At 39.3% G+C, this 23,775-nt stretch overlaps 2 protein-coding genes across 2 annotated transcripts in view; one reads left to right on the top strand and one right to left on the bottom strand.

Moving 5' to 3' along the window:
* The window catches only part of LOC143896603 (uncharacterized), an 80,701-nt gene that overhangs the window by 8,456 nt on the left and 48,470 nt on the right, over positions 1-23,775 (bottom strand). The window contains exons 3-6 of the mRNA XM_077404557.1: positions 11,383-11,485; positions 10,456-10,478; positions 1,283-1,441; positions 175-523 (exon numbers count right to left, since the gene is read on the bottom strand). Of these exons, the coding sequence (XP_077260683.1) occupies positions 175-523; positions 1,283-1,441; positions 10,456-10,478; positions 11,383-11,485 (634 nt within the window). The remainder of the gene's footprint in view (positions 1-174; positions 524-1,282; positions 1,442-10,455; positions 10,479-11,382; positions 11,486-23,775) is intronic.
* LOC143896604 (L-lactate dehydrogenase) overlaps positions 6,261-23,775 on the top strand; it is a 141,986-nt gene continuing 124,471 nt past the window's right edge. Inside the window, exons 1-2 of the mRNA XM_077404558.1 lie at positions 6,261-6,717; positions 7,132-7,171. The gene's annotated coding sequence lies outside the window, so the exon portion shown is untranslated. The remainder of the gene's footprint in view (positions 6,718-7,131; positions 7,172-23,775) is intronic.

A 23,775-nucleotide genomic window follows, 5' to 3' on the forward strand; every position in this document is an offset into this window, starting at 1 on the left:
TATTCACTGATCCAGCTTTAGAGAGTAACGATCGTCAATCCAAATCCTTAATTTTTAGAATATCGAAATATATATATAATGTCCTTAACGTAGTATCTTAATTTAAGACGACGAACATATTTTTATTGTATTTAATAATTTGTATAAATCTGGAAGTATATATATTTGACTCACCTTTTACTATGCCGAGTGCGAAGTGTATCCGTCTGTAGCGATCTGTCGCTACCTCCGTAATGACGATGTAATCTGGCAGCGTCCAGTTCGTGATATTCGTCGTCCTGGCCGCCGGAAGTCGTACCGTACGTCGAGCTTCCTCTCATTTGTAACTGTAAATCGCTCGCGTAGCTCGCGGCCTGCGAGTCCAGTTCCGCGTATAGAGCCTCGTCGGTTTGCATGTGGGTGTAGTGATTCTCGACCGGAAGATTCATCGCCCGTCGGTGCTGAGGAAGGGAGAGCGGCGTCGTGACGACTCCCGGGGTGCCGCCGCCTCGCCGAGAGCCCAACCACGACCAGACGTTGTGCCCTAAAGTCCGATTTCATCCACAACTTGAGACCCATGCTGATTAGTATATTTTCTTTACGTACCTTGACGGCATGTTAATGATAAAGGGACAATCACTGTGGCATGCAGAGTTTTGCAAATATTGGGTGAGCCTGATATGATTTTCTCAGAAGAGATAGTTAAAAAGAACCCCAGGTAGCAGAGTGACGTCAAATGACGTATTTAATAACGTCTTAATGATGTCTCTAACATCAATAATACGTCATTAAAATGTCTTTAGACGTCATCCTGCTACCTGGGACAATTCTGTTTTTTGTAAATTGTTTTTTTTTTTCATCAATCAAGTTTTTTCAAACACGAATTCAATTTCCTTCTGAAAGATAGTTTCCAGATAGGTGCAACTATTAGATACGCTTGACATTTATAGGCTCATTTTCGTTCTTTTTCTTCACGTACCAGCTATATTTTGTTTAGCTTATCGCAAGATATGGGCTTGTTTCGTAACATCGTGAAAGATCCTACAGAACTATCGACTATAGTTGAAAACGCCGTCGAGAACAAGTCGCGAGATCCGGTTCTGTAAGCTCGACTTTCTTCGAGCGAACTAAATGAGACGTAGGTACAATGAGAGACGGTGCTACCGCGTTCGCGATCGCAATACACGTAACGTGACGGGAACATGCGAGTAACGAGCGGCCATTTCTCAGCGATCTCTCTCGACGGCGCGTACGCATATGTATGAGAAGCGTCGAACAGCAGGCGTCCCGTAATAACACTCACCTGGACTAGGCGCTACGTCGTGATAAGGCGGTAATTTGTCTAATTCGAGAGGCGGCCGATCGGGTATGACGGCCACCCCGCCGCCGGTACCAGCCGCCCCCGCGGGCCCACTGGCATCGGGCACGCTCGAATCCTCCACGCCGACGCCGCAGCAGCTCGCTGGAACAGAAAGTGGAAGAGAGGCTCTCACACACACGTTGCTCATTGCTCCGGAAAAATTCGTTGGCGCGTCGACGCGAAAGTCGCTTAGCTCGGGTTTCGCCTATAGCTCGCGTTTCTCAGGGTAGGGCATCTCACGGCCCTTCGTTTCGGTTAGCGGAATCCGCTCGAATCCACGGGACGCGTTTCTCGCGCGAGAAGCACGTGAAGTGCCAGGTGAGGTTGGCCCCCCCGAATTCCGATACGTTTATGGTCCCACGTGCACGTATACACTCCATGCGCAAATATAAATAACTGCCCCCATATATAGAACGGCGACCGAACCCGAATCACCGCATTATGACATGCGTCCGCGTATAGAGGAAAAAAAACCGGCTGTCTTCTGTATAGCCTTATTGTGAGCCTGTCATCGCGCCGTCATGGGCCTTCATAGAATCGTATACCGAGGGTTGTAGCGTATCAGAGGGTGGGGCGGGTGGTTGAACCAGGATAGGGGAGGAAGAGAGAAGAGAGAGTGGGCGAGAGGCGGAGAACGGAAAGAGATCTTGAAATTTATGGATCAGAAACGCCGCCGCGGTAAGTGGGCTTATAAGAATGCCGCGGAGGTAAAAAAATGAGATTATGGGAATCTCGTGCCCTTTCCGTGTGTGCCCCACTCTCTCTGTCACTCTTGCCATGAAGACGATCTCATATCCTACACACTTCTTCTAATTTCTATTGTATACTACGAAGGGTTCTCGAAGGGCTCTCATCCGTTCTGAAAAGCGTGTCGATGTCATTCGTCGGGAAATAGAGAAATTGGTTCTCGCATACGCGTTACTCTTTACTCGCATTCATTTCGCAGATGTTTAATGTAATCCGTGGCGAGAGATGCGCGGGATGTTATTTTAATTACACTTCTCTGAAGAGAAAACGTTCTGATCGCGAGAGCGATCGTATATAATAACGAGCTTCTTAACGAAATGGTTGATGGATGTGTTAGAAATCGTTGGTTACTTGATTCGAGCGCACTTTCGCTCACGTTTTTATGGAAGTCTGATGTGGTAATTGATAACTTTAACCTTGACACGCTCATAATTCTTTCGGTCTACTTGCTCTATAGCCATATTATTCTATATAGATGATTACTTTCGCTTATAGCATTTTTAGGCATTAGGTGTTTTTAAACCTGGTTTCACCGATTAATCAAACCTCTAATTTTCTCCCTATTCGTTAACTGTCTAAAGATTTTCGATTGATCTACGAGAAACAAAAATATCAAATTTAGTTTCTTATGTGTAAAAAATGAAAAATTTTTATTTTACTGCTCAACGTACAATTAACCTGCGATTTTGTTGCTAAATAATGGATTAACGAAATGTTCAGTTAACTGTAAAACGATCATAGTCGTAGATATTCTATTTCCTTATCTCCTAGCTTCGTTAAAAAGTCATTAGTTTGAACTAAGCATATATATTTTGTACCCTTCTATTACTGCCTCGATCTGACGCGATTTAAGTCGTAATAATAAAGGGGGAGAATATCCGTTATATCTCTACAATTACGCGTGACTCTGCTTAATGCTATACCAGATTGCTCGACGTCGTCGATTAACGCCGAAATGAAAAGTGTAAATCGCATTTATTGATTAACAGTACGCCGATATCGAGCGCGATCACCGACTTGCGACTTAACATTCCGCTGCTAATCTGCTTATTGCGAGAGCGGATCAGGAACACGACGATTTATCCTCAGGTCATTTCGCAACGGTATTGAACCAGTTCTCGTTACGATTCAACCAGTGTGACAAAATTCCAGCGTGATTGTACCGTATAACACATTATTTATCCCTCCAAGTTTCCGATCATATTTTCTCTCTTCCGTTCCCTATTAATTTTACTCGACTCTTACATACAACGATGTGTTTCATCCTATTTTTCTATTTTTCTAAATGCTCGAAATTCCGATAGATACCTCGCTTTTCTGAAGTAAGAATATCTCTACCTAATATAAAATAATGTTTCGTTTCTGATCCAAAATTTCTAATCACGAGGTAGCTATATTACTCTTCGTATTATTGTCACAATATAAATTTTATTAGCGGCGATGTAACGTAAAAATTATATAGGATATATAATCTTGCTCAATCTGCGAAAATGTATATATCAATCCGTGCATAAAGTAGCTAGAAATCGACGTTTCTGTGCAATAATTATGACATAGTTTCAATCTTCCGAGAGAGTTCAGATAATTTAATCCGTTCGTTCTTCCAGATCGTCACGCCGTATCACCTGTGGCATATCAATTATTAGGATAGATGGGTAGAATATTAATTGGGCGATTCGTGAAAGGTGTGACGTTGAAGAATATGTCGTCACGACGGGGGAGAGGGAAGAGAAGGGCAAGTGTTACGCTCTTTCGTCACGATCAGATAGCTAAAGGCATAGTAGAACCTCGAGTAGAACTCATTTCCTGCCTTCCACTGTTGTGTCACGTGTGAGATATCGTATACGACAAGAATTTAATACAATTTATTACGATAAAATCCGTTCGGAGCATGAGTTAGATTACTTACAGTTATATACATGTTCTTACAGTTTTCTTGTTGTTTAAATACACAATGAACGATACAGATTAAATATGTCAGAGCCATTGTATTAAATTAATGTATTATTTATTACTTCTAAATAAATGATGCAATGTCCCGCAGAATTTGAAAAATTTAAATAATTTTTTAAATCAGTTTTCGAATAAGTTTTAATGTGTTATTGTTTCTGTTTCTCGTTACGTTTTTATCATTTGATATTAAGAATCTCTCGATAATAAAATTTAAGATACTAAAATTAAAATTTAGATGAAATAAAGTCTGTTAGAAATTGTGATAATTAGAAGTAATAGGTTATAGAAGTATTATTTTATATGCGATGGAGTAAAACTATTTATATTCAAATTATTCGTTGTTCAATATTAACCGTACGTAACTCATGTGTTATTAACGTAATTGTATAATTCAATGAATTTGTTGTAATCAACTTGATATAAAATTTCAATTTATACGACAAAAGGTTTTGCAGCTGATCGCATCAATATATGTGTATAAAAGGTTGTTGAACGCATGTAGCGAGCATCTCGATTTCTTGACGTATTATATACATCGACCGATCCAAAATATCGTTCCAGTCGGCGCGATAAGCCGATTAACGGATTCGATTCACCTTTTCTACTCGACTCCTCGATCGTCATTGTATACGGAGGATCGCACGGCAATCTAGCGTGTATGGTACGGGCCCCCCCGTTCTTTTTTGCGCGCGAGAGCAACCTCTTTCAGCCGTCCATTAACGCGCTGCTCGCCCAGTGGCACTTAAAGCAATCCTTATGCATGGAAGAATGTACTATTAACGAACTTTTGCTAATTTATTTTTTGCCCGGCAGGATATTCAATTATCTGTAATCTTATATAAAATGTCGGCATCAAGTTAGGTTTCGCAAGCTCCGGTTGAACGTTCAGTCAGGCCCATTATTGATTTAAATTGCGGATTAATTTTTATAATGCTAAAGTTATATATCTGAAAGAGATACTGGCAATATTGAAATATTTCTAATAAAAAATCTTGTAAAGATATATATAAGACTGCGTTTCGATGCTTCATATGTTAACAGATATTAATTTAAAAAGCACACAATTTTTTCGATAAATCAAATATTAATCGATTCTTATTGTAAAACACATTATAAAATATGTGCGGATATGAAAAGTACCCTATTTAGTGTACAATACTTAAAAAGCGTAGTGTGATTAATTATCGTTTATTAATACTTAACCCTTCGCAGAACACGTGTAATTTTGCATGCTTCCGTCGATTATGTGGGTCTTATAGGCCAGTTAAGATTTTCAAATGGTGCCATAAAAAATCGGAAAAAATTCAAGTATACTTTCGAAGGCTTTAAGAATTTATTTATACCGTTATATATGACGTATGCTTGATTCTTGTTTAGGTTTTTTTTTTATGAGTCCGTAAAGTTTCCGAAAAATTCAAAACTGAAATATCGACCGGGTATCTTTAAAGCTCCACTTGTCCTGCGAAGGGTTAATTGAAATTATGAGAAATGAAATATTCGACGTATACGTATACGTCTATTTTAAGAAGTGGATTAGCACGCGGCCTTGGCGTTTTTTTTTTACAGCGCGCTTGTTTGTGTTCGCGCGACGAGACACGCACGAGACTCGAGCCGGTAGGGGCGCGGGCGCGGGGCGGTAGGTACTTAGCGCCTTAGCGGCGCAAAAACGCTAAACAACAGTCATTCGCATCGGATCGCAGCACGGAGCGATACACGAATCCGGCGGTCCAGATTAAAAACTCTGATATATCGCATGCTTATATCGGATACCGAGGTACAATCGCATTTGATGATATTGACTTTCGATTACATTCTTTCGGACGTTCTCGCTTTTCGCAACCGTCAAATTGACTTGTATCCCGTCGCGCGGCTTTAGAATTAATGAAGTTTTCGGAACACGCGCGGATAAAGGATACGAGCGCGGATCCTAAATCGAATAACGCCACGACGTGTTCAATTAGCAGTCTTTATTAACGTCGCACGTTTAACCTCGTATCTATTTAATCGTGTTTTGATATTTGGGAATCGTGGAAGATAGAACATGAATGTGAATGTTTGTAAATCGATGATTTAATTAGCAGTTAATTAAAATCGCCTCGCAATCGGTAAAGCAGCGATTGGATTATTTTCGGTTGGCACATGTCTCTTTCACCTTGATTCATACATTTATTCCTCTTACGTCGCGCATATTGCAATACGTAAAAGTGATCTCGACGTTATATTCGTCGTTCAAGGTGCGAAAAGTACAGGTGTGGGAGCAGCAAGTGTATAGCATCCTCGCGACGGTCGCTCCTGGCGAGGTGGCGCGTGAAGTTGGCCGCGCGATTTACGAAATTCTCACCGCCACCTTCAACTCACTCGTCGCCAGTCGTCGCGTCTACCTGCGGGGCATCACGGGTCGACGGGCATCGAGCGGATCGTACAGTTTCGCGTTCGTAGCTTCTCCGACGTAATTCTTCCGTCGCCGTGTAATTAAGTATACGCGCCGCGTCGCGAGATTAATACCGGGAGTGCCGTGCAAAGTGTCGCGCGATCGTACTTGAACGACGATATTTTCGTGCGTGAACGAGTGAATATCGCGAGTGAGTGCGCCGGGACGCGACAACGGAGGACCGGGGAGAGGAGGAGGGGGAGGAGGAGGCCTGGGAGGCATCGGGCGACGGCGGAGCGACCGTGAGGTGAGTAATTATTATTCATTTATTATTTTGGTGTTCTGTGTGGATTTCGTCACTTTCGAGGTTCAACTCCGGCGCACGTTCGGAGTAACGGAGTTCGATCTCCGTTACTCTTCGCATATGCGAGAAAAGATATTACGTCGCGAACGCGTCGCGTCCCTCTCTTATTCGCGCGGTAATATTGCTTGCACGATTTTTCGCGAATTATGTAGTTATGTGAATGAGTTAATGCGGAAATATGCGGCCGCTCACACACGGCGGCCGCGATTGTTTCTCGCATTGGCATTTTAAAATGAGATATTTTTTAAAATTACGTTTTTTTTTTTTTAGTTTAACGCGGGCGCGATAATTATTTATTTGAAGTATCGATTATCTTGTGGACACTGTTTTTAATGTAAAAATATTTCTATGTTACAGATCAACGCAGACGTACAACTCCGCCGTTGCGCATCGGCCGGTGAGTTTTTTTTTTATTTCTCTCTGCGGACTTTTTATTACAGGTTATGCGCATTCATGGTCAGTGAGACATGCTCGAGACGTGATCGCGACAGGTACTAGAAGACGGGAAACGCGATCACTTTCTATGATTGACTCTAATAATTGTATATACTTGTCAAACGACGCAGTTGGTTAACCCTCATAATTAACAACTCGTAAACGTATTGAGACTTACGATTATTTATAGATACAGTTATTTCACACGATATATTTATTTATATTCGAATAAAAGCGAAAAGGGATGAAAATTACAAATTCGTGTAAAGCTTTATTGCGATAGTTATTTCTTTGAAGACGCACGTGGAAGAATTGATGTTTGTCAGTTACATATGATTTAGTCGTTAGTTACAGTTTGAAAAAATGGAGCAATAACTTGCCAACTCGAGTGATTTCAATAATTATGATATATTGATCGTTTAATAATTTCTCGCATATTTCGCGAATTACGCGTCGCGTACAGTTGAACTCGAGAGTGTCATGCAAAGTGCACACGAGCGTAATTAATCATGTTTCACGAGTATTACGTGTGCAACGAAGGAGTTCTGCGAGGATGAGCAGGTTTGGGAGGCGCCGCGCCGGTCGTCGACGAGGCAATCGTGGGGTAAATAATTTATTACTTATTTTTTTATTTGTTATACTTTTATACCCGGAATTAAATGCACGAATACTTTGGCCAATTTTAATCATTTCGTAATTCGGAAACTAATTAATCAGTTAATATTTTTATATTAGAATTTTTAATTACATTTTATCTCCAGAATACGCAAAGTATATAAGTTAGTCATGTGACATCTTGTGCATAAATTAATTATTTTAAGGATAACGTTAGAAATTTGACGTTTGATTTTTGAAAAAAAAATTTGTGTAAATAAGATATATTTATGTGTGTATATATTAACACTTATATATTTTATCCAAATCAATATTTTTGCAAGGCTTTTTACTCTTGTCATAAGAGAGTAAAGCCATTTACTCTCTTGTGACAAGCTCTCACGGCCCTAAAAAATTACGATAAGATCTCTTTAACGCTAGAATTCCATTTTGTCATTGAGAAATTTCCTCTTCTACGTACTATTACGCGATTAACAGACCCGTTGTCTCAAGCGGTACTTAGCGATAAATCATCGCGTCTTAACGTGTAATTGTATCTTGGTTATTCGTGCCGGTTATCCGTTCTAAAACCGGACTAGTGAGCTCGCCCCTGGGGCGAAAACAACGAAATTATGCGTTCTTGCAGGTTGCAAATACAAATTCGCCTCCGCGCGGACCACCTTCGACGATTATTTTTATGCGAAAAGAACGAAAACTGATAATATCATTATCAAACAATCTTATTTCAGTTTACTTGGTTGTCGATTAAAAAAAATTTTTTCAAAATATCTTTTCGCTTATATTTTTCAAGATGCTTTTACAATTTACAATAATGCAAAAAAATGCAATGTTACAGATAATGAAGAATATCAATAATTTTGTAGATTCGATCTCTTTTTTTTTAGATATTTTAAAGTTTGATAAGTATATTTTTTGAATATTTCACATATTTTACATCTCACATTCAAGTAAATATATTTTACCTTCATTTAGGTTTTAATTTAGAATTTAAGCAGGTTAGAGTTTAAATCGCGAGGACCCGATAGTGATTCAAAAGGTTCAATGAAACGAGTGTTGGATAATTAATTCGGGTGACCCCTACATCCCAGGCAGTAGCACAATTCCCCCCTCCTGTCTTTCCGCTCGCTCATCGTCTTTTTACGTTCGCCGCCGTTCGCTCGTCGATCGTATCGCGCTGCGGCTGATTTTAAATCAGAAAGTTAATTAGAAGCGTTTCACTGTCTTTTATGTCGCCCGGCCGCGGCCGTCTGTCCGTCGCGTCGCGTCGCGTCGCGTCGCATCGCATCGCAATGCCCGATTATATCCTTTAAGCAGCACGACGGAGAACGTGCAGCAACACGGTCTCGTAGTTTATACCGCCATGAACGGTTTGCATTATGCGAACTAATTAAACTCCAATCGATGCTGGCACTCGATGCTACGACGGTGTTGCTCTCTTTCCTCTTCGCGCCGACGTGCCCGTCGTCGCGCGTCGTCAGCCCATGCACCGCCGTGCACGCGCACGCTCCGCGCGTGTATTAGGTCTGTATGGGGGTCTCCGCAATGGGGTTTCGCTCTTCGCGTTCGAGTCCTTTCACCGTCTGAAACCGTGACGGTCGTCGTTGGTTACGACGGAGATGGCGACGGCGACATCGTGAGACTGCCTTCGCGAACACGAGGTGGAGAGGTATATCCCCTTTATCTTCTGATAAGAGACATGGTATACCCCTTACGAACGCGTGTCTCATGTTTTCGAACCGTCACGTTTATTGATTCGACTGATTGTCGCCCTATTTTTTTTTCGGGATCGTACAGCATAGAGGCGAGTACATTGTCGACGCCCATTTCAGAGATCGCGCGATGAGAGATCAATACGAGTAAACAGTTTATTCTGCAACATTTTACGTTACAACACTATCTAACGATACTTTCATATGTTTACGTAATGAAAATGAAATTAATTAATACGATATGGTAAATTATTACGTTATATCGCAGATTTTAAACGTTGATATAATTTTCCACGTCACATATCTCTTTGAAGCGTATCATATTGATGTCATTTTCTCATGAACGTTTCTGTCATCCATATTTCGCCGTATTTTTTTACAATTTGAAGTTTATGACATGACAAAGCGAGGAGCGCTCTCTTTAAGGTATACCTTTTGTGTGTGTGGGGTCTCTTATATACATATAAAGCATATCCGAGATAATATTATTGTGAATGTGGATGTCGTATATTAACGAGTAGAAGGGCCCCGTGAACAGGTAACTCAGTAGGGGAGTCACGGATAATTGGGAATCATTTTGAATCTGACCTGTCAGCGCCGCCGCGAACCCGCCGCGCCGAATATGGTATGTTAATTCGACATAATTGGGGGGCTAGCTCGCGTCTCGGCAGTAAATCCAGACCTCCCTTTATTCTGACCGACCTAATCGTAACCCTACGTACCGTAACCCTACCCTGCTTCTTGTGAATGATTTTCGTAGACCGGTTCACGTTTGCATAATAAAATTCGTCTCGTACGTACAAAAACTCACGATATATTATGTTACATTAAAAGTATAAACGAAAAGAGTACAACCGACCATAGTATTTCGTGACGAAGTTTTGCGAGAGGATTATGCATACTTTGACAGAACTTTGCTTACCTCTGCCACCGGCACTTTTTATCCTGTAACAGATCAAATAGAAATATCGATGAATTCTGAGAAATATTTGTGTCAATTAGTTATTTTATAAAGATAATAATTGTGATAATAATATAATTGGTTTTTTCAATTAATTACTTTAAAGTGACGACAAATAGGAATATTTTGTTGAACATAAGTCAGTAATGATTACTCATATTACATCGGATAATCAACTTATTAAAAAAAGGAATGCTCTAAATCATTTTTTATAACAATTTTGTCCTGAAAATTATAAGTGAAGGAACATGCAAGTTGGCAATCAAGTTTAATAAATCATCTTCTATGAGAAGGACGTAGAGGAGGATGAGGAGATTGCGATCACGAAAACCCTCGTTTCCTGGCTACTCAGGAATTCTAATCGAGATCTGACCGCAGTCATGATTCTTTCTTGTAATGGTGCTCGTTTACCATTTCCTTCTTCTTTTTCTGATGCTCTTTCGACGCCCTGTTAGTTTGTCACTTGCCGGATTCATACCGAATCGATCTAGTTAGCGACTGCTTCATCCTCGTTCTTAGCGTCGATCGACTCGTTCGATTACGTATCGCCGGTAGGTGGTAATTTAAGAGAATCGACCGCGTGCGGCTGCTGTAAGATGAAACCGCGATCGGTTCGCGAATCTGTCGGCGCGATGATCCGTATCGTAGTGCTTCACTGTTCTCCGCGAAGCCTTTGAGAGAAGCGTCTCCGTGAAGATTGCACTAGCTAGCGTGCAATAGGATTTCAATTTGTGCGACCATTAACTCTGATTGATTTTATCCAGTAAATTTAACGAGAAATAGGTAGTTGGTTCCGTGTCGCGCGAAGATAATTTTCGATTATTTCTTTTCTCTCACTTACATTCACCAAAAAATATACACTTTTCATTAAAAAGTAATAATACTAACCTTCGACAATGGAGAAGAGTCATCATCACTACCGCTCCGATACCGGCCGATACTAAGGACACTATCACAAGAGTCAGCACCCATCCAAGTTCTCCAGGAGCTTCTGTAAAAAAAAAAATTAAAAGTTATAGGTTTAATAGTGCGAAATATTTCTTGTAAAAATTGTATTGAAACAGTACGACCAATATTATTGATTTTTAATCTTGTTAGTATTACAAATATATATTTATATTTATCATAAAAAGACGCATAGATTTTTCAAATTAATCAGGCAAAAATATGCAATTATATTAGAAAAATATTAAAAACAAAAGTCAGAGACACAAGAGATTTCTATATTTTAACAGTATAATAAGTGTGAAAGATAAGTATATAAATATATTGTCGCTAAAAATCTGACATTTAAAGAATGCGTCGGCTTTTCGTCGTTTTCAGTTTTTGTCCCGCCGCATTATCGTAATTTCTTCAGGTGAGCCCGGGTCTTCGCCAAGGACATATATACAGACAACACGAGCGTCATATAAATCGACTCTTGAGATCTTCGCGCGGGGGCCCCGTAATTGGCTCACAGCCTCATCCGGCGCGTCCTGTTTCCGCGCAGCGGGACACCCGCAGGTTTATTAGGCGTCTTTCGCTATTATTCCTGCCGCACACCTACCGAAAGCACTCTGCGTCCCTTACCTATCCCATTTATTCCCGCTGAAATCGTTTCATCTCGGACGCGCACCGCACTTAACGAGGCCTGAGATTATCGTCCGTGCGAACGCGTAATTAAGAGAATCGCACCGCGGGTTTATTGCGAGGAAACAGCGGCCGCGAGCGAACGTATGATGGAGACGATGGAGGTAGGTTCTTCTCGGTGCGGATCGGCCGATTAGTCGAAGAATCGTTCTTCGGACGCGACTGGCGGCGGCCGTGGCGATTCGCGGTCGGCCGCCGCGCCGGCCGCGTCGATGATTTCCCGCAGTCTCCGCCTGAAGAGTACTTACACACTTGCCGAACGATTCCCGACCAGTTCTCGGTTGTTTGCATAGCCGTTCTTCGCTGAAACGCGAGCTTCGAGTGAGATAACTGCGCGCCACCGAGCGGTTTCCTTCCCTCGCTGCTCCACGCTCATTAGTCGGATCTTATGGTTCGTCGTGTTATCGTGAAATATCTTAAACTCGTACAGAATGTTTCTGATCAGTCCTTACTCAAGGTCTTAATCGCGACGATTCCCTCCGGCCGACGTGAATTTAAACATTGAAATGGAGATTAGCGACGATCGCTCGCGGAATTACGAACGAGAGAACGGGATAATTAGGTCCCGCTGATCGCAGGATTATCCGCGAAAGAGGACGCCGTAATGCGCGCTTCGACCGCTTCGACCGCTCCTACCGACGACTTTGTTCACATCTTTTCGCTCGTTGCAGCGACATTAATCGCGTGCAGTTTTCGAATTCCACCACGAGCAGCGTTTCTATCTTGAGACCATCCTAAGTATGCTCATTCGGAGAGGTAGATTCATTACGCTCTTGTCACGCGGCTTTCCGTGCCGTCGGTCTGCCTACGCATATACGTGAGTTTATACGTACTTCAAGTTGTCGACGCTGCAATCGCTCAGGGCTCGGCGCGAGCTTGGAAAAGGGGGCTTCCAAGGGAGAAGGAGCCGCCCGTGATCGAGAGCTGGTACTCGACTCTGCATACGAATGCGCCGTTAATGCTGCTTCTTCACGATTGTAAGGTAGCTCAGGTAGCGATATAGAGGGATATAGGACCGGCCAACTTTTTGAAGCTAATAATTTCTGGGTAACTCCGTGATTAAGTATGATTAAGAAAGTATTTTTAGGGAAGAGAGTTTTTTGCTGTGCGCAACTTATAATTCAGAAAAAGGAATAAACATTTCTGTGAAAATGAAAAATGATCTTATCGAGCTATGAATGAGTTTAAGAGATTAAGTTATCATTCTACGTCTAATTTTGGACAAATATGAACAAATATTCTCAACTAAATTATTTTAATTTAGTTAATCTCTATAATAGGGTTTTTTATAATTCATAAAACTAACAGATATTTTTTTGTCCTTGTGTGTAATAGACGAAGGGGAATCGAAAATCGGTAGGAAGAGAGCGCGTTTAACACGTCTACAATTAAAGACAACAAGTTACAATCGGAAAGCCGAAGGGAAAGAGAGGAGAAAAGGTAAAACTCGTCTATCAGTGTCACGTCCCTGACGTGAACATAACAGCGTGCACGCTGCGGCTGATAACGCTTACAAGAGAGTTATCAATCATCTCGCACCGAGATTGACCACCTAGACCAATGCGTGTTAATGTCGGCCAGCATACGCGAGTTCCCTGTTACAGTTATCTCGGTAAATTGTTTTGATCTATGAACAGGCCAAGCTAATTAGGTATAGTCTCTTCAACCTGTATGTCGGAGTTAGTAACCTGTTGCGAACCTTCTCTCATTAGCAACTAAAATTTTAATGACGTAGAAACGATGTTTAACTATACGCTATATGCATTTTTCGCTGTTGATTTAGGCTGAACGTAATCGTTTAGCAAGATATCTTCTGCAATGCACTTAGTCTATTTTAGAAACGGCTGCTTTTAAATATCACTAAGGAACGCTGATGATTATTCGAACCTCGAATATCGAAATCGATATTTTATATCGATGTAACCATAATTTTATTTAAATCAATTACGCTTTTATTCAAGTAATAAATTTGTACAAATGGTTACATTATTATTTTATTAAGATTTGCTCTTTAGACATGATTTCTGATCAAATATGCCTATATTGATGTATATGTAACCACATTTTTCCCCTATTATAATTATATAAAAAAAATTCATTTTCTCCCCTTTAAAGAAAGCGCGATCAACCGCCACTGTTTTCGCGATCGGGCCAATCGTTTTAGTTTGACCGCAACATCGACTTCACCTTTCGCCGCTGTCCACGATCGCGGTTTAATGTACAACGGCGGCTTAGTGTACGGTCACTTCATCGCTTTACCGTTTCAAAGGTGATCGGCTGTTAGACATAAATGAAAATAAGAATGAAACGACAGGCTCCTCGCTTGGAGTCGTAACTTCTCGTGTAGACAATGCTATGCGATCATATAATCTCGTTAGATTTTATGCACTCTTGTGACCCGTTGCGAACGGATTAAAGGATGCTCGTATGCCTTGTGCAATTTAAATCACGTGCGTGAAATTTAGAAGGCAAAATAGTAGATGCAATAAATATATTAATAATACGATTAGGGGATTATTAAATATATATTTATTATTAGAATAATACACACACTCGGGAAAATTTTTATTAATTTACGCTATGCGAATATAATTTGATCATAATGAGAAATCAATATATTAAGTACTCAAAAAATTTGTTTTTTTTTTCATTAAAAATTGCAATTTTGTTAAGTGATAATATAGTTGAAACTTGAAACATATATTTTTTTTACTTTTGACCAACTTTGAAAATTTTGCATTGCCTAGGGATAGTGGGACCGAAATGAAAACATATGCATCGATCTTACTCTTATTCGCTGACAAATAATAATTACTTAGAGCGTTTTTGGACAAAAAGGAACGTCATTAAGAAAACCTAAACGTTAATAAAGTTAAGTTTATGTCATCACTAGTGATGCAAATAGACTCATAACTTTACGCCAAAGCCGAAGCTTTCGTATCAAGCTGCATTTTCGAGAATTTTGCTGTATATATGTAGTTCGGCTATCTTTGCATAAAAATAACACAATATTGAAAACAATGTGAACGTGAAATCGTGTTTTGCTCGCTGTGAAGCCGCAAATATTTATTTAAACGGGTTAATAATAAAAATAACCAAATGGATTCGTGTCACAATACTTTTTGGACAACAATGTACGCCAACGGCTTACACACGGAATCGACAAACTTCGTCGATCGGTAAATTCAACGCTGTTCTGCCATTATGGGCCCCTCAACCGGTCCCCGCATACCGTTAAAGCTTCTCGTCGAGATTTCGTCGATAGCCGCCTCCTCGTGGCTCAATATTTCTCTAGATTTCGTCGATAGTTGTACGCCTACATTCTTTATTGATCCCGGTGTGTTCACGTCGCATATATATATATCGTATATGTCTCGCGTGAGTTTTCTTTTTATTGGCTTCGCTGCCGCTTCGTACCGTCGAGATCGTTCCGCGATCCATTTCGACAGGTGGCCCAGAGTCCGCCTCGTATTTCAGGATTCCGGACTCCAATTACAGTCTCCGCGAATAACCGAGCACCCTCTCTCCCTCTTTCTTCCTCGTTCTCTCTTTTTCTCTCTTTTTCTCTCCGGGAAGCTCTCGCGACCCAGTCTGGGATCTAATTTCCGATTTGTACGGATTCGTGGGGGGTCGATATCCGAATCGCAGCACGTATAAGCATGTGTCCCTCCGTGTACACCGTTTTTACACGTTCGCTACCATCGGTAACGATCACGCTACAGCCGTTGGCCGCGTCTGATGGTTAACGTAATTGTAGCGCAATTTTGTTTTACACGCGCATATCGGCTCGAAATTAGAGAATAAGGCGTATCATACTTATTAAAAGCAGATCTCGCGCAGTTATGTAGATATTTGTGTTCATTCGACTATCGCCGCTTATTAAGCGTGATTTATTCTGATTATCCCGTGGATATTCTGGTTCGTACGTTGGTTTATTCAGCGTCCGTCGTTACGGCATTCCACGCGATTTTTGGAGTTACCGTTTATCGAGAGGACATTTGCGGATAACTTAGAGTATATAACCCAGAACGATTTCCAGTTTGGACTTCGTGGTAAAGGAGTTCGCGTGTTCCATCGAGTAAGATGGCATGCACTTTATGTGGTCATTATGTAAATTAGCAATTACTTGCTCATAGATGTGTGCATGAAAATTACCGGCGGTGTGGCTCGTTTAAGATGCTCCCGATCAACGAACCGGGCGTATTCAATGACACGCACGAATAGGAGACGTTTTACTTTAATTACGTTTGATGTTTCCGGAGTTGTTTTACTTCATAAAAGTTGCAATTGATAAACACATAAATGTGACGTTTGTGTACAATTTATCAAGAGAATGATATACTGATTACATATTTAGAATATTTGCAAAATCAGTGTATATTAATTAACTGTTTTTGAAACATTAGTATCATAAAACTTTATTTTACTAAAATCGTACTTTGTTTCTTGATTGATCAGCATATAAACGGTCGTTTACTATTGATATAGATAAAGTGTTGCTATTTGTCAAATACGAAAGTATAGAAAGTATAGATATAATATTTATATATTTATATTATATGAAGCTCGAGTGCCATTAGATTGCCATCGATCGATACGTTTAATGTTAAATGCGCGACGGGAATAGGATTCAAGGTTCTTACTTATCGAATGTATGCATAATTGAAGATGTAATTCATTTTGATCATCATTCTTATTCGGAAGATAAGTGATGGTTTCTGTCGACGGTTTCTGTCACGAATTTTGTCTTTAAAACGGCACCGCCGCAATCTGCATTATTTACGGCCTACAGGCGTGCGAACTCGGAATAAAAGCCGGTGGACAGACAACGAATATTTTTGACACGGCCAATTTGAATGCTAAGCGAGAGTGCCCTTTCGCTCTCCCTCCGTTGTGAAATTATGCCGCGGCTCAATGTGCGTAATTACAGCGAGTTGTCATTATCTTTGCCCCAGGACTTCCTCTCCCCTTGTGCGCCTTGCGGCTCTAACGCCCTTCGACCGCGTCAAGGTAATTAGAGATTTACCTTAATTACTTTCTTTCTGCGATAGATGCGCACTTTTCGGCCGTCCTGAAAAATTGCGCCGGCGCGGCGTGTAATGCGCCAACATTTGTTTCAAACGCTATTATCGTCTTCCGACGATATTCCGTTATTTTTGTAATTACTGCATCAGATGCTATCACAAGGAATTGCATTTTATTTCTAATGATATAATCCCTCCATAATTCATTCAGATAACATACTATTTGAAAATATTAGCTAAACAGTCGAATTTGATTTATCCAGCATATATGCTTTGATCTACACCGAAAAAAATTACTTAGATCCAAGAAAATATTTTTTCACATAGTACTAATGGCTTATTTACTTAATATAATCACATATTTTTATATATATATATATATATTTAGAATTATATATCTTTACTTAAATTAAGTAAAAATATCTTGTGGCCACAAGATGCCACAAGACATTTACCTAAATTGCAAAAATATCTAATTTTAAATAAATATGTGATTATATTAAGTAATTAAGCCATTGGTATATATGTGAAAAAATATTTTCTTGGATCTAATTGTAATTTTTTTTCAGTGTATTCTATAAATTCGCGTAAAAATCTATTGTGATAACTCATGTCCATTTCGATGCACTTTAGCTTCTTATTCCGATGTTTATTTTCTAATAGTTTTCTAACTGTTCCTCACACACGAACGTAAGCAAAAATTAGTTATGATCTATATTCAAACACGCGATAATTCACGCGGTTGGATGGAAAGAGAATAATTAGAACTCGAAATAATTAAGAAATCAGCTACCCAGTTATTGGAGTAATAGCGGAAGCATTATCTGGATAAATTACAATTCGACTGCTTGGCTAATATTTTCAAATAGTATGTTATTATCCAAATGAATTAAGGAGAGATTACATCATCAGAAGTAAAATGCAATTTCTTCTGATATTAGTTCCAGTTAATCGAAATATGAGATATATATAACTTTTTTGGACTTATCGTTTTTCTGCGAGAAAATTACTGATTCATTAAATAACTTTTCTGATATGCACGGCCGAGGTCATCGTCCGTTTGCAAAAATCTCATTACTGTCATTCTTCGACATATATATGCACTATTCATGCCGCCTGACACATTGTTACGCGTCACATATGTTTTTTGTGTCACAAGAACAGGTTCAGCGGTTGTCATTGCGGAATTGGCAAAATAATTAAGCGCTCGCTTAATACGACTGCATGACGTTAGACATATTGCGACAAACGTTCCGTGCGTCACGATTCGTCGGATTTCGGCCGGTTTAGCTAATTATCGAAGGCGGACTTTATGTAATGTAAACGAAAGAAATACGGGTCGTTCATTAATCATCATTAAAGAATGATTCGGCGCTGCAAAAAGGCTCGCGTGAGATGTCTCGACTCGAAAGATGGACACACGTGCGAAAGCGACGCTGAGATGACTTGTGTATGCCTCCTCTCTTATCTTTTTTATACGCACAGTAGAAGTTTGCCAAAAGCTGCCTACGATCTCATACCCGCAATTCATTGAACTTCTCCTCTTCTCAGCTTTTGAAAACAGTCGCCATTCATTGCGGCACCTTAATCTCCACTAACCATCACTAATCCGAGAGTGCATCGAACGATAAGCTGTCAATCTTCATCATTGAAAATTCGAATCAATTTTTCTTGTACGAGAACGGTGTGCAAATAGATAAAAACGTCTTCGACGAATTTTGATAACATTTTTCACTTTATTAAGGTAGTTCGATGATGAAAGGCCGAAGTCGAAACAATGTTTATAATTTTTTTATTTTTATGATTGTAAAAAAATAGAATAACGCATCGCAAAGCTTCGTAACGACGTAAAGAGATTCTTTAGTAAATAATTTTTACGTTGTAGAATAATATTTTGCCTAAAATAGATTAAATAAAGTGTGTTAACGCGTCGCTTGACTAGTTTTCAACTTTAATTATTAATTAAAAAAAAAACTACGGTGGATCGTGTTCACCTTCAACTATAAGCTTTCTCACAGTGTCCTCTTTCCATCGATATATATATTGTTCAGATATTTTTGGCAAAAGATTTTTCGCAAACTCGTGTTATTCATAGGAAAATAACCTCTTTTCCTATTAGACCAATGTTAAAATCATTAAAATCACCTAATTTTAAAATTAAATATCTTGAGAACGGGACGGTGAATTATCTTTTTTCTGGGCTTAATCGATTCAGGAGAGTTCCTTTTTTCGATATAAAAAATAAAACCTATCACTTTTGGCAAAAGTTGTTCATCATCGAACTACCTTAACGGCTCTTCCTATCAATTACCATAGATGATGAGATGTAATCGCTAATCTATTTGTTGACATCGAACAAGCGATACCAGTCTTATTTATGTGTGTTTATATTTGGGTAAAAAAGATTTTTAGGTGAATTACATATTTTGATTTAGAAAGATATATTTTAATTGCATAATTGCGATTTCTCTGTTTAGGATTTTATGAGATCTTTAATGGACAGATTGAAAAATCTATTTAAATAATAATGCCAAATAATATTTAAATTAATTTTTTAGAATTTGTTGTTGAATGCATTATAATATTTATTATATTTGCTATATACATGCAGATATAATTTTATCATTATTAGTGATAGGACTTTCCTGTTATTCAATTTGATAGTTGAATTTGACACTTGATTTAATAATTTCCTTTTCTTCTCCTTAATTACGCGCGTGATTTATGAGAAAGAAATTCCTAATAGCTGCAACATTGTTTGTCGAAGACACGATGTGAATGAAATAATTCTAGTTAGTAATATAGCTATCACGTGTTTATTATCTTTCGTAGAAGCGAAAACGGAAACCGAAATGGTCTGAATGGGTTGAATAAGACATTAGCGAGTCGGTGGTTTACCACGAAACGGACGAAGCGGCTCGATGTCTCGCTTCCCGGTACCCACGGCCCGGTACCACCGATAAATATGTCATTAACAACAATAATTTATCCGCCGCGCCGAGGACCGGCGGGCGCACCAGGGGTCTTTCAGCTGCTTCTTCCTTGCCAGAATGGCATCGCGCTTGCATATATACAGGGTGGTTCACAATCTCCATGCTTTACGTATACATATGAGTCCCTTGATTGATTCGATTAGTGAAACATTAATCTGCAAATGTCATTTTTTCTGTAACACTTTGACATTTAGTTTTGAGAGAATGTTTTTATATTAATACCTAAATTGCGATTTTATTTAAATAGAGACAAGTTGAAACCGGACACAGTGTGCATCCCAAGCGTAATCATGCAAATTATCTTGAATGTTTTTTTTTAACTATATAAAACTTAAAAATTTATGTCTTAATATTTCTGACAAAGAACGACTTCCCAAATTAATCGTTGAATTCGCAGACAGAAATAAGAATTGCTTAAAATTTGAGAGACCGTATAGCCATGATAATTGAGCTGTCGTCCTCCGCCGGTTGTCGCCACCGCAATTTTAATCGTTCACGCTTTGAACTCCGTGGGCGAAAGGCTTGGCGGGTCCTGGTCTGATTTCATATAGGTATACGGGCCTTATCTGCCAACTTTGCGATTATTCTGCCGATTTTTGCTTCTGCAGTTCCTTACGCACATTATTTGTTATTTGCTCGTTCTTTATCGAACTATGCTCACGTTTTTGCTCTTAATCGCTCTTTGTATATGTCTGGCGTAAAATTATAGTCGCTATACAAAACGGCTGTAAGAAAAATTTGTACGAAAATCCACGAAATTTATGTTATAGGGAGAAAATTATAGTAAGTAGTTTTTCTGGAGAGGATTTATCCCAAATTTGGCAAAACTAAGATTCGTGCAAAATAAATTGTCGCACATGTCTCCATAGCACTGATAAATTAAAGATATAAGATATATAACAATAAGATAAGAACGAAGTCATTGAACATGATTTTCGAAATTTTACTTTTTTTATGACTGAGAAAGAATAAGCACACACAAAGATTTTTCAAAGTTAACGAGCAAAAATAACAATGCAGAACTTTTCAGTAGGACTTTCGACGCAATTACATTATAACAAGTTTATTGAATTAATTTATAATTATTTTCAATATTGCTCGAATTTTAACATTAATTTAAAATCTGTATATTAGTTTTATATTAGTATAGATACATGGTAAAAAATTAATGACGCTGGACATTATTAATTGTTCAAAAAAATTTTAATAAATTTGAAATGATGGAAGATGCTTGGCTAGAATGCAATATTAATATCTCACCAATAAATAATATCTGTCGCGATCTTCTATTGCGCATTAGTGCGAACATTTAATCATTATTAAAGCATTCGGATGCGCGCGAGGAAACTCACCATACACAATAACAGTAAATTTCGCGTGGTTATTGGAGAAATTAGTCGGGGTGTGTCGGACGCTCATAAATAAAACCCAGACGACTAAAGATTTTAAAAGCATCGTTTGTTGTCTCGTCTACCTGATGGCTCAATATACCTGTGGTTTCGTAGGACTCATTACATATTCACGTCTCTTTCCACATTTACCCGCTACCGGCTAACACAGACATATAAAACAAGCCTGATAAGATACTTCTCCATATAAACGCGCGTAAATACAGCGGGCTTTCAGCCATTATATCGACCATTTAACAGTCGTAATTATTTTCATTGCTGCTTCACCGTGATCCGTGAGACGTGTGCATTACACGGACAATAATAAACAAAGTAAAATAATCTATGTAATGATAAAGATGTTATAATAAATTTCACAATTTCGTTTCATCAAGTATCACCGCGCCGTGAAATCCAACACAATAATAAAAAAAAGTGAAAAACTATGTAACGGTCAAGGTTTCAGAGGCGATGAACTTAATCGCAAATCACTTTTATTTGATCTTTACGATTTCCTTATAGAAGCCGAAGATGTTGGAAGGGTTAAGAGCGCTTCCCGCGTAGGCTAATCGACTGTTCGAATGTCAGGAGATATTTAATCCCAGTGCTTAGTTCTTAAGTACTTCTGTAAACAGATCATATTCCAAACTGACAAACGTTTCGTCAATATTTATCTTTCTGTCTCATTACCAAACTTCTTTCACTTTTCGCATTCAATTATAATAAAAAAATTATTTTAAATTGCTGCAAACATTATTAATCGCTTATTAATCTATTAATAAACCGAAAGAAATTGTACCACAAGAAACTGCTATCTTTGATATATTTTAAGAATTATATTTTTACGTTTTTTATGTAAAATTAAAATATGGAGGAAATATAAAACTAATAACTGAAAATACTTTGATACTTATATGAAATCAATATAATTAGCCATTGATATGATCTTTATTTTCTTTATTTTAATCAAATAATGTTCAAACTGCTAAAGTAATCTATTTTCATGTTAATCTTCCATTACAAGCTTTTCTATAATTATATGGGTTATATCAGTCTTACACAAAAATCTTCTGTTTCTTTCTATTCTTTAAAGTTGTACCCGTTTGGTAGCTTTATCGTTGTCATAGGCCGATGTGTAGTAACCTCCTGTAGTGCTGACGAAAAATCGATTATAGCTTTGAGTAAACGCCTTGCGTGCTAGGTGCGTGCGTCTTCCGGACACGTCGTAATTCATGCCGCAAGACTTTCACCGCTAATCGTCCGTTGACTTTCGAACTCATGTATATAAATAAAGGATACGCAGCGTCTGGATCTCGATAATGACGTAAATCATTTCATCTTGTCGATCGCGTTGTCGAAACGTGCGATTTACGTGTGTATATGTTGCTCGGACATTTTTATATTAATTCAGTTAACGGCAATAACGAATCCGTAGTAAAAAAAAAAAAGAACACCGTGATGAACGAACTCGCGAGAAAAGATCACGCATTTCCGTGTTCTACGTTGTGCTAACTAATCGACATTCGGCTGGATGTGCATATGAAATGAAGCATGTCGAACGTCTAAAAAATTATACTGTTCAGATTTGCGCCATGTGGTCGTGAAGATTCGCGCGTGGTCGTGTGATGACATTTCGAATTAAGAGATTGCTGAATTATTCATCCAACTGCGGTCTGACAATGTGCGAAATATGAGCTGTCCTTGCGGGCATGCGTTACGTCATTCTAATCCGTTATCGATGTCTACCGACGAGTGACGAAAGAAAAAAAGAAGAAAGAGAGAGAGGGGGGGATACTATTATTACGTCGTCATATTTGGCCAAATATGACGAGTGGTAGAATTCGATAGAATTCGCGCGATATTACCGAGTTTTTTTTACGCCGCTCGGCGTCTCATTATTTGCAACCTACAATCGAGATAAAGCTGTACAAGTTCGAATCGTAGATCGTGATTGAAAATGCGTGTAAGGTGTACGTAGCGTGTCCCGAGTTGGCAGTGTTGGCAGTGTCGGGCGACGAGGAAGGGTACGGGCACGGGGGAGAACGTCGGGAATAAAGAATAGTCGAGAACAGATCCATCACCAGGTGAACGATCGATCGAACGGAGTTATCCGTCATCCCATCTCTAGGTTCACCAGCCGCGATACTCCTCCACGTTCGTCCCACCCTTCGTCCGTCTGTCCGCGAAGGTGTGGCCGGCGAGACAGACGGACTGACAGTCAGACAGTCGGTTGTCTTTCCACGTGTA

This window comes from Temnothorax americanus, unplaced genomic scaffold, assembly GCF_048541705.1.
Source record: "Temnothorax americanus isolate GAGA-0224 unplaced genomic scaffold, ASM4854170v1 Scaffold19, whole genome shotgun sequence".
Taxonomy (NCBI): domain Eukaryota; kingdom Metazoa; phylum Arthropoda; class Insecta; order Hymenoptera; family Formicidae; genus Temnothorax; species Temnothorax americanus.